Here is an 18,336-nt window from a genome sequence, read left to right on the forward strand (position 1 = left end):
TCTCCCCACACTCCTTTCTGCCCATCACCCCTCCCCTTCCCCACAAGTCTCTTTCCCACGTTCATGTCTTTTTGTTTTGTTCTGTGACCCACTGAGTTTAACCAGGGCCATCTGGGTGACCATGGGTTTGGAACTGTCCATTTGAGACCTCATGCACTTCCTAACGGGCCCATAATTAAAGACAACATCTATCAGCAGGGAGTTCCAAGCAGGCGCCTCTCTCAGGAAGAATTGTATTCCATCGGTTCTTTGAGAATTTCAAACAATGTGTTTTAATCGTACCCACTCCTCCCCGACTCCTCCCAGCTCCATCCCTTTCCCTCCCACCCTGTTTGGTTTTCACCCATCAAGACCAAGATTACCTATGCAATCTTGGATGTATGTGACCGTCCCCTCAAGCATGGGACAACACTTTCGAAGTGATTAAAGCTCTCCCTCACCCAGCGCCTATTAATTGCTAATAGTTCCTCTGCGTGGGGTGAGACTTTGTGTCTGCTTCCCTGCTGCATGGTCTTGGATTGGGCTTGCATGGGGCTTGTGTGTGCTGTCATAAGTGCTGTGAGTTCCTGTGGCTGCTGTCATGTCCAGAGGGCACTCACCACCTCTGGCTCTTAAAGTCCTCCCATCACCTCTTCCACAATGATCCACCCCTGTGTCTCGGGAAGAGTTAATGTGATATCGATGTCCCATTTGGGGCTGAGCATCTGTTGTTTCTTACTCTTTGTACCTCGGCCATTTGCGAGTCTCCATGTTAATCACCATCTACTGCAAATAGCAATCTTTCTGAAGAGAGTTGAGAGATGCTTGAATGTTTCTGCACTGGGCGGGTAGGGTAAAGGGTTCCTGGTGGGGACTGGTCTGGAATCCAGCAAGTTCAAATGGCTCTGTGGCCCTGTCAGGTCGCTGCAGGGTGAGTTGGATAGGGGGCTGGGGTTGGACCTTGACGTCATCGTTTAAATACTGAAGACCCACCAACATCCACATAGTGCTTACATTACCCTTGAGATGATGGTTCTAGGGAGTAGGCTTTGGTGCACCAAACTAGTATACCCTTAAGGCCATTGCAAACTAATATGAATTCTAACCTCAACCCAGATGCCTCCCATGTAGATAGTTTCTTACTCTAAACTCACACCCCATCTTGGTTCTGGGAGATCTTCTCTCTCTTCCTTAGAACAGTGGGATTGTGTGCTGGAAGATTCATGGAGAAGGGAGCCTGCAGGAGGAATTCTGAGGAACAAATCTGTTCAGCCCCCATTAGAACTTTCCCATGTGATTAGATCTTAGTCCTGGACCAAGCCCAGAACTGAGTCCTCCTCATAGCTTAGTGGAAGACCCATGCCTTAGTCCCCATGCTCCAGGGCCCACAGAGAAGGAACTGATCCCTGCAGTGGACTTGGGCATCTGTGAGCTGAGACATGTCAGGTTTCCAACACACCCAAACCCAGATCACCAAGCTTATAATCCATGGGGATTTGGAGAGGAGTAACTACTTATTACTGTCAGCAATGACCGAGGACCTCTGACGCACAGTAGCTGCGCGTTACCCACACCGCAGACAGTGTGTAAGTATGGTCAGCGGCCCAGCGCTGTGAGCAAGTACCAGACACAGACTTGAAGAGATTGCTTCTCTCCCATCAACTTTGCTTTTCTCCATTCAACCCTTTTACTGCTATCAGAAAGTAATTCTAAGCGCAATTCTGATTCTCTCTACCTGATTAATGACATCTTCACCTAGAGAGTAAAGTTTCACCTTCCCCGATTTTAAATACACACCTAGATATTATGGTTTGTTTCAGTTTAGCCATTTCTGGTCATTCTTGACATCCAACAGCAAATGTGAGTGTCTATATTTTTATACACACACACACACACACACACACACACACACACACACACACACACACACCGATGCCCCAGAAACAACTAATAACTTCCCCAAATAGTCTATTCCCTCAACTTGAAAATTCTTCTATTATTTCTACCCACTTGCCTTCCTAAAAATATCTATAATTCATCTCCAAAACTGGACTAGATGTTATATTCTCCATGGGGGTGCTTCTCGAATTTAGTATGCATTGTTTCTGCCTGGATCTTGTTAAAATGAAGACCTTTCAATAGGCAAAGATGAAGGTTTAGACTGTTTGCTCATAACCCAGCTGCTGGCCCTCAGGTGACATTTTGAGGAACGAAGTGCCGGGAAATTTCCCCCGTGTCAGCCTTACCCAGATCAATTTTATCACTGTTTGCCTAGAGTCGTCTTCACAGACAACGCTTCCATTGTCACTTCAATGGCTATGTTCTAATCTGACTAGACACTGTGCCTGACTTCTCGGCTAGGAACTTCTAGTCTTCTGCCCTAGTTTCTGTGACCATCTGTACCCTGTGCCAAGTACACGATGTTCAGAAAACACCTGATAACGCATTGTGTGCGTGCGACACGCCACTGAGGGCTACGTAGTTTTTTACTTGTAAAATATGAAACTGTCAGGTCTCAAACTCAGGACCTAGTTAACATTTCCAAGTGGATCTGGCCTCCAGGTTCTCCCGGCATCCCCCAGTTACTACCTGTTACAGCGTATGTCTGGCGTGCCCCAACCCCTAACGTAAACTTCTCCAGCTTACGTGTTGGGCTGCCCTTCCCTGTGGGATCCAGCCATTTTGGTCACCCAGCTTTTTTTCTTCTACCCTCCCGTCTCCTGGCTCCTCCCTCTCTCCTCCCACATCTCCCCACAGGGCACAGCTCAGGGTCAAGTTTACTCTGGACTCTCCCAGATGTCTCTACCTCTGCCTCTCCCTCATATCTACAATAAACCTTCTCCGCCATACCTAGGGACAGCCATGTCTTTCTTTTTATTTCTTTTCTTCTTTTCTTTTCATTCAGAAACCACATGACCACTTTTATTTAAGCAAACTGATGTGTCAGCAACTTGAAACTCAAGTTCCCAGAGCCTGTACTTGTAAAACATGTAACTTTATTATTATTTTTTTTTCCATAAGCAACTGTTGACTTGTGCCTCCTACAGAGGGTAAGACATATCTGAAGTACTTTTATCTGGAACACAAGCAATAAATACTCTCCCGATCCAGGCATAAATACGTAGTCCCAAACATTACGAATTGCAAAACCTACAAAATACATTTCGAACCAAAACCTTTCTGTGAACACTGGGCACCATTTACAAAAATGTAAGACAGAAACCAGCAGAAGAGAATCCCATCTTCCTAAGCGGGACACTGGAGTAAGCGGTGCACACACGCCCATCAAAGCCTCCACACATTTGAGGTTAGAGGGCCAAGACCACGGTATGGTGGGGGAGGGCAGTCTCCTAGACCACACCACAGACATCTCTCAGTTCCAGTGTTTAGCGTCTAGGTTGGATGTCCCAGAAACCGTCTCTTAATTAAGGGTTCCCAAAAGAGAATGTACAGTAGGCTGAGACATAAACAGAGACGAGTGTGGGCCAGTTGAGGAAGATTGTTTTCTGAGTGACAGAGTTTTAGCTGGACATGGTGATTACAGCCGGAAGTGATGCATCTGAAGTGCAAGCCAGACAAAATGCTGTGTGACTTAGGAAGAGGAAATCTGTGACTCTGATCATTTTTCTAGGAGCTTTGTTTGAACACTGCAGGGAAATCAAGTGTGCCTGGCATCAGGGAATCCTCCTCCTCACAAGAGATCCAGCTCTAGGTTGAAGGGATAATTACAGCAAACAGTCTGCAGGAGGCTAGTTGAGAGCACCTTTGAAGCTCTTGTATAAATGGCCTCAGGCGATGTGACTCTGGTAGGCTGGGAGAATGAAAGGGTTAATTTTGAGTGGCTCGAGGGTTGTGAACTCAGATGAAGGTGAGGATGAAGATGAAGAAAGAGAACAGTCCGTTTCAAATTGGAGGGTCCCACTGTGCCCCCCAGTGCTCTATGTAGGAACAACATGGTTGGGTGGGGGTGTGGCTGATTAAGGTCTGACTTTCCTATGTTACCGTCCTTAGCAGTCCGGTCTCAGCAGGAGGCAGTGTTGAGAAGAGCTAAGAGGCTGCCCTGGATTATATTTGGGTGGCGTCTCAATCTCTGTCCTTCCCAGTTCTGTCACCAGGACAGTTGTCTGGCTTGGGATGAACTGCGGTTCCTCAGGAATAACCAGCATGCGGGCTATATGCCTGTCACCTGTGCAAGTGCCAATCAACATTCTGTGCATTTTGGAAGCACCGCCCAGTGCTTGACTCAACCTTCAGACTGCTAAACAAACCCCTAGGGCCTGAGAGAACCCAATGTCTCAAAGTAACATGATCATCACAGTGCTGCCCTATCTCGGTTCATGTGGGCAGTGCCGTGTGGACGCCGCTCCTGAGAGGCTGGAGTGGCGAACATTCTGTAGTCATCGCCACAGCATTCTACGCAGAACAGGAGATCCAGTCACGCACGTGGCTCGCCATTACACAGGGTCATAGGATCAGTAACAACCCAAAGACTTCTTCTGCACCCGTTTATTCCCACCATCGGAGGCCCTCTCATTCCTGACTAGACTCAGACACCCTGTGGTCCAGCCATGGGCTCTGAATGTGTCACCCCACTCTATCCACCCAGTGGAGCTCGCTGTGCCCCATCAAAGAGAGGTGGCAGTGTGCTCTGAAGTTGTATGACATCCGGCCTCTGGCACAAGCATCCACTCTGCCTCGTGTGTGGCAGGAAGCTATGGCTGCCAGCCTTGCAGCAGTAGAACACCCTGCTTTAACCACCCCGTGGGTTTCTTAGAAAAAGAACGGTGCTTTCCTACTCTCCCATCCATAAAATAGGCATATAGTCTCGTTGGGTCAAATTAAAGATTACTTGAACTATTCTTAAAATAATAATAAAAAGAAGAGCGTGGCCTACATCTGCCTCTCCTGATTGCTGAGAAGGGGAAGGGCTGTTCCTGAGAGCGGGCAATGGAGCCTCGAGTACAGCATATGACAAGAGGCTGGGATGGGGCAGACACAGAGACACTGCTCCAGCTGCGGCCCAGCTGTTGGCTCGGCGGCTGGCCCTCCAGCGTCTTCTAGGATGCTGCAGTTGTGGCTGCACAGGTGCTGCCGCCATGGTCCAGGCACCTGTGGGGGTCCTGGGCTGGTGGCAGCTTTTAATGCTTTGGAAAAGGGACATTGTTCCTTCGCTCAGGATTCATGGCGGTGGCTGGTCAATGAGTCCCGGCTAAAGTCCACATTCTGCGATTTCAGCCAGTTGGCTTAACAGCCGGGAGAAGGGTGGCCGGTCTTCCGGTTTCTGGAAAGTAACAAAGAGATCTCTATAAGTTCCTCATACCTGTGCATTCAAGCAAAGTTTAAAGCAAGCCAGAATTTAATAACAACATCCACTCTGAGTTCAAAATATGATTCCACGCAGGCTGTAGAGAGTCCGAGACCAGATGACCTAATTTTTAATTCTTGCCTCTTTTTTAAAAGGGGGATCAAACCCAGAACCTTATACACATGGCACTGAACTTAAATCTCGGCCCCACCACTTGTCCATTGTGTGAGACTGGACAGGTGGCAAAAACCTCTCTGAAGATCAGGTTTCTCATCAGTAAAAAGGAGATGAAGTCTAGCTCATGAGATGGTTTTGAGAATTAAGCAAACCATGCAAAATGTATCTCAACAGCACTAAGTAACAAAAAAGGAAATATTTATGTTTAAAGCTTACACTGTATGTATAGGATATATATAAGGAGGATGTAATATTATGTTAAATCAGAGATGCTTGAAGCCAACACTAGTGTTAAGTTGTCACTGCCTCATAATGTGATCTACAGATTCAACACAATGCCAACCGAACCACCCAGCACGTGGTTGCGTGGCACTGACTAGCTGACTCTGAAATGTATATGAAAGAGACACAAGTCTCAGAGAACAAATACAATGGAGGAAGAAAAACAGAGATGGGAGACATTATCGCCCCACCTTGGGGTTTACTGTAAAGTTCCTCATCAGGTGACACTGGTGAAAAGATAAACAGTGGATCAGAGGGACAGGACAGGGGTCCTGAGAGACCCTGATGAGCACAGCAAGCAGACAGTGGGATAAGTTGGACAACAAACAGTGCTTTAACTGCCCTCTCACATAGGAACCAGCAGTTCAAGTAGCAAACCTAGGCTGCTCACAAAAAAGTAGACCCTAGTCTATCATGAACCTGAAGGTCAAAGGTGAAACCATAGGACAAGTGGTTTCAAGAGTAAAATGGGGGAGGCAGCCTTGACTGGGGGTGGGAGAGGGAAGTCAGTAATAGGAAGAGTGACAGTAAACAGCACTAAGGATGTCTGGAGAAAGTCACCAGGAATCACATTATATATTTACCTAGAGTTATATGCAAGGCATATAGGTCTGCGTATACATATGTGGTTTAAATAAAGTTACCCACTTGGGCTGACAATGCTCCCCACCAAGAACCACAGACTAACAAAAACCTAAACACTAGGCCTGAGAAACTCCCTTTAGAGTTGCTGGTCGTGGAAGCCCATGAAACCCTCCCAAACAACACAGACTTGCTGTTGCCCTCCATCGCCTCCCAGAGGTAGAAGGTAATTGCTGATTGCTGAAGACACCATGCACTTTGGACATAAGACCTCGAGGAGACAAGCTGAATCTGACTTGAAAGCCTCCTCCCTTAGGTCTAGTTTTCATTGCACTGAAAGGTGCTTGGAAATCTTCCAAGAGAGGGAAGCCACGGGCAATCCTACCCAGCTATGACCACGTGGCTATGAGCATGGCACTATGACCCTAAGGATGCAGTACTGGCCCTCATACTGGTGGTAGCCAACAGCTCTCCTATTAGATTTAAAGATTCCTCAACAGGGAGACAATCGTGCCTGGTACTGGGAACTTACCCAACTACCTGGGGCTGGTGATGTCACAGATCTAAGAGAAGACCTATGACACTTTATAAACCAGCTTAATTCCTAACCGTACTCTAAATATCTATCCTTTAACAGATAAGTGTGGCTTTCACTCCTCATTAAAAAGAAATAAAAAACAAACCACCCATCCATTTGCGACAGAAGGAGACTGTTACAGAAATCCGTAAGTGGTCAAATATAGGGAATGAGTAGATAGCCTCCACGAACACGTCTGTAACATGACCTCTGTCCCAGTGATGCAGGATCATTGTGGGAGGGTGAGATTGTAAGAGCCAGAGGACCAGGAAATCTGTCCTGAGACTGTGTCTCCTAGACAGGTTAGCTTCACCCATCATGCCCCCATGGCTGCCGAAACAAGGACTCCAAGAGCCATGCAAAATGGAAGGGGGTGATTCTTACCGGGCCTCACCCTTGAACTGGGAACTATATGCAAATGAGGAATGCTGGGAGTAGGAGACGTAGTCTTCCCCAGGGATGAGCCCCCTGAGTGGTTACCAGTGGTCATCCCCCAAATCTTACACATACAAATAACTTTAAGTGGACTGAGTAGGTTTGAGTTTGTATATCTGTGTATGCGTGTGTGTGTGTGTGTGTGTGTGTGTGTGTGTGTGTGTGTGTGCGCGCGCGCACGCACATGCGTGCATGCACAGCAATCACAATTAAAAAGTGGTCATGATTTTGAGAAGGAGCAAAGATTTAAAAGAATACAGAAATAATAAATTAAACCTCTACGAGATCCTTATTGGAGGAGATCTGAGTGACTGTTCTGAGTGACTGTTCGGAGTGACTTCTGAGTGACTTCTGTTCATGAGGAGTTGTTAGCTACAACTTCGAAAGCGCAATTCATGGGGGAAATGATGCTGAACTTGTTAAAACTGGAAAACCTCCATTCAGTAAGAGACCCTGTCCAGAGGGACGGTGGGATGGCTCAGAAGGCAAAAGCGCTTGCTGCTAACTGACAGCTTGAGCCCCATCCCTGGGACCCACAGGCAGAAGGTGAGAACTGACCCTTGCAAGTTGTCCTCTGACCTACCTAGGTGCATACTAACAGTGTACGCCACCCTCGGGGCTGCATACACACACACATGAAATAAATAAATAATGTGATTTAAGTGACACTAGTAAGGGCTGGAGAGATGGATCAGTGGTTAAGAGCACTTGCTGGGATCAGGGTTTGATTCCCAGCCCCTTGGGGCTGCTCGCAACCATCTGAAACTACAGTCCCAGGGGTTCTGAAGTCCTCTTCTGTTCGCTGTGGAACTTCGTAAGTAGGGTGCACAGACACGTGTATAGGCACAACACCCGCACGCATAGTTTTTTAAGTAAAAGCATTAAGGAAATTGCTAAGAGAATGAAAAGGTAAACTGTAGGCTTGGAGAACACATTTGCAAAGCATATAATGATAAGGAACCCTTCTAAAGCCAACGATAGGAAATAAACAACCTGAGCGTTTCACTAAGATTACAGATGGCACACAAACAAAAAGAGGCGCAGCACGGCCAGCCACTAAAGAAATGGCAGATGAGACAACATAAAATATAATCTCCCCCTCCTCTGTAGGAATGGTGATGTCCAGCATAACCAGTACTGGTGCGTATGAGACGCAGCAGGGCCGGGCATGGGGGTGTACACCTTTAATTCCTGCACTTAGGAGGCAGAAGCAGAGACAGGTGTATCTCTGTGGGTTCAGGGCCTGGTCCACACAGTGAGTTCCAGGAAAGCTGGGTCTATGCAGTACCAACCAAACCAACAAACCAATAAAAACAAAAGCACCAGAATCCATCATTACTGCTAAGAATGGGCAAAAGACTTAGGAACACAACCCGACAGCGTTTAGCTTCTTAAATCAACTAAACAGTGTTAACATATGTTCCAGCAGCCACTCCTAGGCATTTACCCAACCGAGTTGAAAATTTATGTCCGTTAGATTCACTTTAATAGATTCACATGCAGTAAATGCTTATAGCAGGTTTTCTCATAATTGCTGGAAACTGAGAGCTCCTTTTAGTAAGCACATGAATAAACCAACTATGGTATGTCCATACAAATGGAGTACTACTCAACAATAAAAAAGAAATAAACAATAAAAGCCAAGGAACCACATTGATAACCACACACTGAAAGATCATACTGTACTCCCTATGTACGTATAGTTAAAACATGATTATATGCAGAAACATGTACAAAGCCCTGCCTGTTTATTATGGTCTTCCTTGATCCCCATCCTTGTAGGTCATGTCCTTTCTCGCTTGATGCGGACCCTGAAAGTGTGTGTTACGATCCAGGGGGAATCTCCCTGTGTACTGACCTCTTTCCAGCAGTGATTCATGACCTGGTAGACATGAGGGGAGGCCAGGCGGGGCTTGTATAACCGAAAGCCAGTGCTGATGTCTTCCACGACCTCTGAATTGCTTCGGTTTTCATATGGGATTTTGCCTTCGCTGAAGACTTCCCACATCAGTACACCTAGAAGCAGCAGTGAACAGAAAAACAGCTAGGGGGAAGGTGCACATGTACCAGAGAGACTCACGCCCACAAGCAACAGGGCCCTTGGAGTGAGTATTAAGTCTACCCCTCTAGACGTCTGGAAGTGCAGTATCAGGCCTTCCCTTAATTTTTTTCATTGTTCTATTTTAAAATATTATTTTACTCTCTCTCTCTCTCTCTCTCTCTCTCTCTCTGTGTGTGTGTGTGTGTGTGTGTGTGTGTGTGTGTGTGTATGAATGATCGCCATGTGTGTGCATGTGCTTGAGGAGTCTAGAAAAGGCCACTAGTTCTTCTGGAGAGATTCTGAGGTATATACAAAGCAAATGGATTTATGTCTAGACTTCAGTTTCATTCCCAAGCTCTCTTGCTCTCTCTCTCTCCTACCCCACACCGTAGCTATAAATACCTTTACGTATATATACATGCAAATATTCCAAACCTAAAGTCTAAACCATTTGTGGTGTCAGGCATTTCATAGACAGAATCTTAACTTGTTTGTAGACACTGAGGGGAAAGCATCTTCCCACAGTATGTTTCTTCACTCCTTCATCCATATACAAGCTGCCTCAGCTTTGTCTTTCTCGTGTACTGACAGATCACAGACTCAGAAAAAAAATGGAGGTTGCTGGTGTCCTGACCAGAGGGGTAAAACTACAGGACTGGAGGATGGAGTTCCCCAAAGTTTGATTCTCAAATACCCACTAAGAGCCAGCTCCTACACTTGTTCGAATGGGAGACTTCTGAACCTCACCCTAATACCCTCCTCCTGGGGTCACTAACCTGCAGGCTCCTCTGAGATGCCCAAAGACCTGGAAATCAGAATCTGACTGTGAGGAAGACTGTTCAGTGTCCCAAGGTGCTAGGATTTCTAGTAAGGTGTCTTCTGAAGTGAGTTGTTGGGGCTACTGGGTATTGACTGCTTTAACGTGAACCCTCTGAGGCATGAAGAGGCAGAGTTTATAGAGGCTGCTGACTCGCTCAATAAAAGCAATGGGATAAATCACACAGACTGCGTTTATGACAAAACCCACAAGGCTGAGCCAGGCAGGAGGCTCGTAGCCTGCAGGTTGCTGTGGTTTGCACATACTACTGTCTGTCTTTCTCTTTTCTTCCTCTTTCTGTCGGTCCACCTGTCTATCTTCCCATCTGCCTGTCCGCCTATCTGTCTTTTTTCTCTGAGACAGGATTTCTCTGTGTAAAAGCCCTGGCTGTCCTGGAACTCTCTCTGTAGACCATGCTGCCCTGGAACTCAGAGATCTGCCTCTGCCTCCCCCCGTGTTATGCGCCAGTGTGCCCTGCTGCTCCTACCTGTTTCTGTTCTACCCCTGTCTCTCAACCTCATTCCTGGACTCTTTTCAAATCACACATCTCAGGAAGGGATGCACTTTAGACTTCTGGAAAACCCAGTAGACTATCCTCTGGTTGACACGCCAAGACTTCCCAAACTCCCTTCTGCAATGTGCTGGTGAAAGTGCGTATAGCTCACACTCTAAACATCTTTGTTGGGTGCCACCTTGGCAGTGTCCGTGGCTCTATAACCCACAGAGAGATAGCCACGAGTTGTCTCTGGCCTTCTTCTATACTTGTGGACAGTTGTGCAAGGAAGACACCAGAACAATTGCCTCCAAATTCATCCTGTAACTTCTACCCTGTTAACAGTAACAGCCAAGCCCAGAGGTGTGTGTGTGTGTGTGTGTGTGTGTGTGTGTGTGTGTGTGTGTGTGTTGAACTAAGGAACAGAGCAGAAAGATTCATAATTAACAAGTTCTGGACTCGTGGGAATAGGGCATTCTAAAGTGAAGATCGCAGCACCGATTCTTACCCTGGGAGACTTGATCTCCCATGCTCGTGCCACTGAGTTTGTGCCCTGGAAAACCTTTCACATAGAATAGCAAGGTCAACCCAAAGCAGTTTCTCTCCGAAGTGCCATCTGTACAGTCATCATATTGGAGCGGCTATTTGGTACACTTTCATGCACACTGTTTGTGTGCACAAATTGTGAGTTAGACTGACGTCAAACTCAGCAAGTTATTTAACCTTTCCCACATGTTAATGTCATTCATTCCCACCAACTGTTACTGCTGTCTTTGTTCTCCCTGTAACTCAGGAACTCTTGCTATCTCTGGATGTAGTTGAGTTTTCATACTTTCTCGTCCCTGCCAGGGACACAGCTTCATGAATATTTGAATGGAGACATTTGTCCAAGAGTTACTTCTAGAAGGCCTTTCCAGAGCGTACTGGGTAAAATGGACCCTTCCCCCGCCCTAAATACTCTCTACCAATGCTGCTTTCCTTGAGTCACAGCACTCACGGACCCAAACTCCACTTCAGTGACAGTCATCTGTCTCCTCTCCCCAAAAGTTTAGCTTCAAGAGGATAGAAGTCTCTTCTGCCCTGTGCCCTCCTGCTTCTCAGCCCCTGAGTAGCCCAGGAGTGTAACAGACACTCAGGAAACCATGGTGAAGTGACAAGAGCTTACGGAGGATTGAGTATGGGAATGTTGGACCCAGTAAGGTCCTGCTTTCAGCTTCATATTCCAATCTCCCGACAACTCCAGCTTTCCAGCTCACAGTAGCTACCCCAAGTCTCCTTTTCCATTATTATTTTTAATTTCTTAGCCGTTCTAAAGATATCTAGAGATAAAGGCAGCAAAAAGAGGCTGCTCGGACATTTCAGGCTGTTCTCACGCAGGCCCTCGTGGGTTCTTTCTCCACACAGGGGTCAGAACAAAGTAGACTTGTTTGCATTTGAGAAGGAAACAGCTGGTGCACAGTTCCAGATCACACAGGGGCGGGCTCAGGGTGAAACTTACCAAATGACCACACATCTGACTTGCTGCTGTAGCGGCTGAAGGAGAACACTTCTGGGGATGCCCACTTCACTGGGAATTTGGTGCCCGTGGAGCTGGTATATTGATCATCAAGGACAAACCTGGGAAGAGGCGAGGAAGAGGTCAGAACAGTGCAGGGCTGAGTCTCCTTCCTGACGGCAGCTGATCCCACACCCTTCCATTACCTTGTCATGCCGAAGTCGGACACCTTGATGACCTGGTTTTCTCCCACCAAACAGTTCCTGGCGGCCTAGATCAGAGACAGGTAGGCAAATGAGAAATAAAGTCGTGGGTGGTGAGCCAGGAGAGGAAGGGACTCCTGTCACTAGGCTTTGTTTCTCTGTGTTGCTGTACAAAGTCACTCAGAGCCTTACAGATGTTGAGCATCACCGACAGCCTGCAGAGCTAGCTGGAAACTCAGCGAGTTTGCCGAGTGTGCAAGCCCTTTTATCAGGATGAGGAGTTTATTTTCTAATTATTAGAGAGACCCAGCCTTGTGCAGCCAGTAATTCACTGGAATGCAACCTGACAGGGTAGGCAGTGCTGACATTGGGGCTGCCTGCAGTGCCTCCCAAGCGATTAATATGAAAGTGATTAATAAGAAGGCCAATCCCCTTAATGCTATCCTTAGTGGGGAGAGTACCTGGCCCCTGTCAGTATCCTTTAGGTAGTCCATGAAGAGTCCTGGGAGACAAGAGAACAGGTGGGTGGGTCTCATACTGAAAAGTACTTCCCTGTCCAACTGGGGGCTCACATGACTACTCATGATCCCTGCCTGTAAGAGGTTCCCAGGCTGCCCCTCAGGTTTGGGTGCAGCTTTGGTAGAAAAACAGTGCTTCAGCCCAAGTGCCCATCAATGAGAGAAGGGGTAAAGAAAAGGTGATGTGTATAGACATGGATTGGGGTGAGGGGGTGGAGGGGAGGGTACTCAGCCACAAGGAGGAATGAAATGATGCGTTTTGGGGGAAGTGGGATGGAACTGGGGAACATCTGGTTAAGTGAAATTGCTACACTTAAGGACAAACAGCATGGGTCATTTTTCCTCACACATGAGATCTAGATTAAAAATGAGTGAATGAATGAATGAATGAATGAATGAAGCATGCAGGTAGAAGTGGAAGTGTCTGTGAAGAGGAAGGGAGCCATTGAGATCAGGGACAAGCGATGGTGAGGAAGAGTTTGAATACGATCAAAGCATAGGAGGCATACATGGGAAGAAGGCATAAGGAAACCATCACTTCGGACACTCAGCATATGCAAACAATAGGTTTTACAAAGTGAAAGTGTTCTGGCCTATCCCCTTCACTTTTACAGGGGGAAACTGAGGCACAGAGAAGGGAGTTAGGAGTAGTTGTATGTTGGAAGAATGTGGATTGAAACTCTGAGGGCACATGTTCGAGGAATGGCCCGGTGTAGTTCAGATCTGAGCACTGGAAACATTTCCCTATCAGGGGCCACCTGAAGTGGGTGGAGCAGGAAGAGGTCGAGAGGAGGGAAGGCTGTGTGGGACACGCTACTTAGTGATGCTCCCTCAGATTTGGTAGCATTGCATTACAGGGGAATATGCATTCCTTTGCCCTGTTCTTGCAGGTGTTGGCCCCCTGCATTTGCTCATACCAGGTCTCTGTGGATGACACACGCTTTTTCTAGGTAGGCCATGCCCTCACACACGTCCAGGCACATGCCCAGCAGGGTCTCTGCAGCAAAGAGACCCCGCTGACTTCGAAGGTAATCCGATAGGCAGCCGTGCTCCATGAACTCAAACACCAGGCAGATGGGGGCTTGCTCCAAGCACACCCCATAGAGCTGCACCAGCTTGGGGTGAGAGAGTTTCCTGGAAGAAAAAGGCAAGAGATGAGATGACCTAAATCCAGTATCCCAAGAGTGCTGGGCATATGATGGCACGTCACTTCACCCAATTCATGGTTCTGAGAAGAGAACCAAACCTCACACCCAAACTAAAAAGGGTCGTGGGAGCCAAGGTCTGGGCATATCAGAGAGTCACCTGGTATGAATGAAGATGGATAGAGGCCAGTGTGGGCCACAGCAGAGATGGGTGGAAGAGGAGACCAGAGAGCCAGACATATAGCAGGTCTTGTAGATCATGCTGAAGTCTGTCTGTCTGTTCCTCTCCTTCCCTCTCTCCTTCCCCTTCCTCTCTCTCCCCACTCCCTCTCTTTGTGTAGGCCACAGGTCAACTATGGGTGTTATTCCTGAGGAATCATCAACCCTGTCTTCCTTCCTTCCTTCCTTCCTTCCTTCCTTCCTTCCTTCCTTCCTTCCTTCCTTCCTTTTTGAGAACAGATTTTTTTCCTCACACATCATATCCTGACTACTGTCTCCTCCCACCAACTCCTCCCAGTTTCTCCCCATCTCCCCTCCCATCTGGATCCACCCTCTTTCTGTTTCTCATTAGAAAACAAATAGGCTTCAAAGAGATACGAATAAAATATAAGAAGATAAACAAAAACAAACACATTGGAGCTGGACAAGAGACAAACGAGAAGGCACAAGAATCAGAGACCTCACTTGTCCACATACCCACGTTTCCCATAAAAGCACCCAGTGGAAGCCGTAATACATGTGCAAAAGACCTGCTGCAGACCTGCAGACACGGGCCCTGTGCAGTCTGCAACCATCTCCATGATTTCATATGTGCTTTGCTCGTGCTGATTTGGAGGGCTCTGTTTTCTTTGTACAGTTGCATGTATGTGGGTGCACTGTGTGTGTGCCTGTGCCAATCTTCTGGAACTGCAAGTGCGCTTAACCACTTTTTCTCCAGTCCCCACCTCTCCTCTCCTCTCCTCTCCTCTCCTCTCCTCTCCTCTCCTCTCCTCTCCTCTCCTCTCCTCTCCTCTCCTCTCCTCTCCTCTCCCCTCCCCTCCCCTCCCCTCCCCTCCTCCCCTCCCCTCCCCTCCCCTCCCCTCCTATCCCCTCTTCTCTTTAGAAACAGGAACTCACTGGCCTGGAACTAGCCAAGTATCCTAGGCTGGACCTGCCTATGTCTATCTCCCCAGTACTGGGGTACCAAGTACATGCTTTCACATCCAACTTCTTTTTTTATTTTAATAACATGATTTCTTCAGATTTGAACTGAGGCCTTGGTGGTTGTGCATGCAGTAAGCACTTCACCACTGGAGCCATCTCCGTCTCCTCAGGCCTAACAGGGTTCTTTTTGTTTTTTCCTTATGTAGTAGGAGTCTACAGCTGAGGCATGCCAAGACATCAGAGTGGAATTTTACAAACACGGCCCAGGCCCTCCTTGTCAGCACGCCTGCACACCCGTGCTCTGACTCACATCATGACTTCTGCCTCCTCGATAAAGTCTTCTTCTGACATCGCCCCTTCCTGAATGGTCTTGATGGCCACCTTGTCCTTGTTGAGCCAGTAGCCGAGATGCACCAGTCCAAACTGCCCGCTGCCAATCTCCTGCACGAAAGTTAGCTCCGAGGGCTGGATCACCCACTTCCCTGGAACAGAGGAAGAGGAAAAGCTTTTAGAGAGGGCAATTAATAAGATATGAATCTCAGAAACACATACAGTCTTATCTAGCCTATGGTTACTATGACTCAAAGATGGCTTAGACCGTCATAAGTAGTTATTATTTAACATCGGACATGTTTTTGAAATTGCCATGATGAGGAGGAGAGAGCAAGGAGAGAAAAAGACAATGGCGTTATGTGTGATAAAGAAGGCAAATAAGGTTAATCGTTATAGGGTTCCAACATTTTTTTAGCTGCATCTGATTGAAAAGAGTTTATTATGTTTTTTTTTTCTCTTGAGACTGACTCATCATCCATCCCAGATTGGTCTCAGACTTGTAATCCCACTCTCTCAGTCTCTAGAGTACATGGAGATTTGCAAATACCAGGTCTGTAATTTTATGCCATTATTGCAGAGGAAATTTTCTTTGCATTTTTCACATGTTCGTGGATGAATTTAGAGGCCCTCTGTGCTCACAGCACTGTGCTAGGCTTTGACAAGAATAGAGCTTGAAGATCTGTTCTTGGGTCATGGGGGACCTGTGCAGGGAACTGTTTCTGGCAGGACTTTTTTTAAAAAAAAGAATTGTTTTTATTTATGAGTATGGTGTAAGTCTGTTTGAGTGTAACGCACATGAATGCAGGTACTGTCAGAGACCAGAAGAGAGTATTGGATCTCCTGGGGTGGAGTTATAAGTGGCTGTGAGTCTGGAGTGAGTTATAAGTGAATCTGGGTGCTGGGAGATGAACTTGGCTCTTCTGGAAGAGCAGTAACTTCTGTTAACTTTTCAGCCATTTCTCTAGTCCTGGAGCGGGCTCTTGGTAAGTATTTAGTATACAAATAAAAGGAGTTAAGCCTCATTTTCCTACTGACAAAATAAGTGGGGCTGACCAGAGAGTCTCTGTGATGCCATCCAGGACAATTTAGGATTCAGCGATTAGAGTAGCCTTACTTTCATGAGGAGGATAATGATATATTCTGCTTTCCTGGTGCATGGTACAGCCACATGTCTGTCAAGCTGAGGTATAGACTCAAGAGCAGACAGCATGTGAGCATCCTCTGTATGCAACACATGCTGAGGGCTGCATATGAAGACTCTATGGCAGTGTTTCTCCAAGCATTTCCCTGCCCACCTAGGTCAAAGCTACTGGGCTGCTTGTTTATAATGTGGACTCCAAGGCCATGCTCTCGGGGAGTGTTTTGGTAAGCAGCAGGGAGTGTCCTGGGATCAGCATTGTTTGATAAGTGTTTGGAAAGACTGGCTGCACACTGAAGTCTGAGAACCACCAATGGTTACAACAATGGATGATTAGATTAGTCTCCTCTTCAAACAGCACATTTTGGTGTTGGACCAAGGGATATGAACTGAGATGCCTTTAGATTCTAGTAGAGAGTCAAGAAGCTATTTTGGAGGACAGACTTCATAGTAGGCCCCAGGGCCCTATAGGTACAGTCCTCCCCTCCCGCCTTTTTGTTCTGGTACTGGGGATTAAACTTGGGACCTGACTCGGGTTAGACCAATGTTCTGCCACTGAGTTAAAGTCCTAGATCTTCAAAACTTAACTTTATTCTACATAAACATTTCTGATGCTGACAGCTCCCAGCCCTTGTAGAAGACCCAGACCCAACAAGTTAGAGTATAACTAAAGTGCCAAAGGGTAGAATAGAACACAGTGCTAAGGGATATTTTCTGACATTTTCAACACCATTTAGTAGGGTGCTCTGTATAAAGTAGTGCCCAATGAATGCCTCAATTGAAGCCAAAGGGCACTGCTTTGGTCTTACTAAATGTGTTTGGTCTTACACAAATGCATATGATCGATCACTCTTACCATCTCTCCAAATCATCTGACATTTAAAGAACAGTTAGGCTAATAGCAAATACTCTCAGAATTTGTCCTAGACATTTAGGTATGTATGTTTTAGCTCAAATGTCCAACATCTTCTGCCTACCATATCTTAGCCCTGCTGTGACAGGGGCTTTCTGCCTCCAGGAGCAAACTGGATACCGGAGTCGAGTGACCAAACCTAGGTTGACAGAAAAACCAAAGGCTATGGTTAGGGTTTTGCCATGGCAATTGTCTAGCTTAAATCACCAGGAAAAGAACGGTACGTGAAATAGTACTTCCAAATTCCAAAAGTCCCACCACCGTTTTCACAGAGCCCTTGAGAGGATCCTTAAGCATAGGAGGGCAGGGACAAGGTGACCTCAGAGCAGATATTTCCTGTGGGAGGCATGGGGATCCTGGGCATTTGGAAGTTTTTTGTTTTGCTTGTTTCTGTTTCTGTTTCTGATTTGCATCTTGAGTTACTATTTATGGACAGTTGGGGCTGCATAAAGAACCCAGTGGGGACTCGGTCATTTCTTCCCAAGTCTCCTTGTGGGGATCGGTCCCCTAGAACTTACCTCCTCCATTGTATTGGTGATACTGGATGAGGAGAGGGATGGAGTCAAACACATACTTCTCAGCCACATAGTACCGCTTGGGGCTGTCATTTGTTTCTTTGATGTGATAATGTTTTATACAGGGGTTGTTCTCACTTGAAACAAATGAACACACACAGTTATTACCAGAACGGCGTGAGGATTTTTGACTGTGCATGTTTATGGCTGCACTATTTACAATAGCCAAAATATGGAGTCATCAT

General features: G+C 46.8%; 1 protein-coding gene across 1 annotated transcript in view; it reads right to left on the minus strand.

Moving 5' to 3' along the window:
- Nucleotides 1-2,960: 2,960 nt before the first annotated feature.
- Nucleotides 2,961-18,336, minus strand: part of Itk (IL2-inducible T-cell kinase) — a 61,338-nt gene continuing 45,962 nt past the window's right edge. The window contains exons 10-17 of the mRNA NM_001108825.2: nucleotides 18,095-18,228; nucleotides 17,641-17,715; nucleotides 15,503-15,674; nucleotides 13,822-14,038; nucleotides 12,390-12,454; nucleotides 12,187-12,305; nucleotides 9,196-9,353; nucleotides 2,961-5,260 (exon numbers count right to left, since the gene is read on the minus strand). Coding sequence (NP_001102295.2) covers nucleotides 5,189-5,260; nucleotides 9,196-9,353; nucleotides 12,187-12,305; nucleotides 12,390-12,454; nucleotides 13,822-14,038; nucleotides 15,503-15,674; nucleotides 17,641-17,715; nucleotides 18,095-18,228 — 1,012 coding nt within the window. The 3' untranslated portion in view covers nucleotides 2,961-5,188. The remainder of the gene's footprint in view (nucleotides 5,261-9,195; nucleotides 9,354-12,186; nucleotides 12,306-12,389; nucleotides 12,455-13,821; nucleotides 14,039-15,502; nucleotides 15,675-17,640; nucleotides 17,716-18,094; nucleotides 18,229-18,336) is intronic.

The sequence above is a fragment of the Rattus norvegicus genome, chromosome 10 (assembly GCF_036323735.1).
Source record: "Rattus norvegicus strain BN/NHsdMcwi chromosome 10, GRCr8, whole genome shotgun sequence".
In the NCBI taxonomy this organism is placed as follows: domain Eukaryota; kingdom Metazoa; phylum Chordata; class Mammalia; order Rodentia; family Muridae; genus Rattus; species Rattus norvegicus.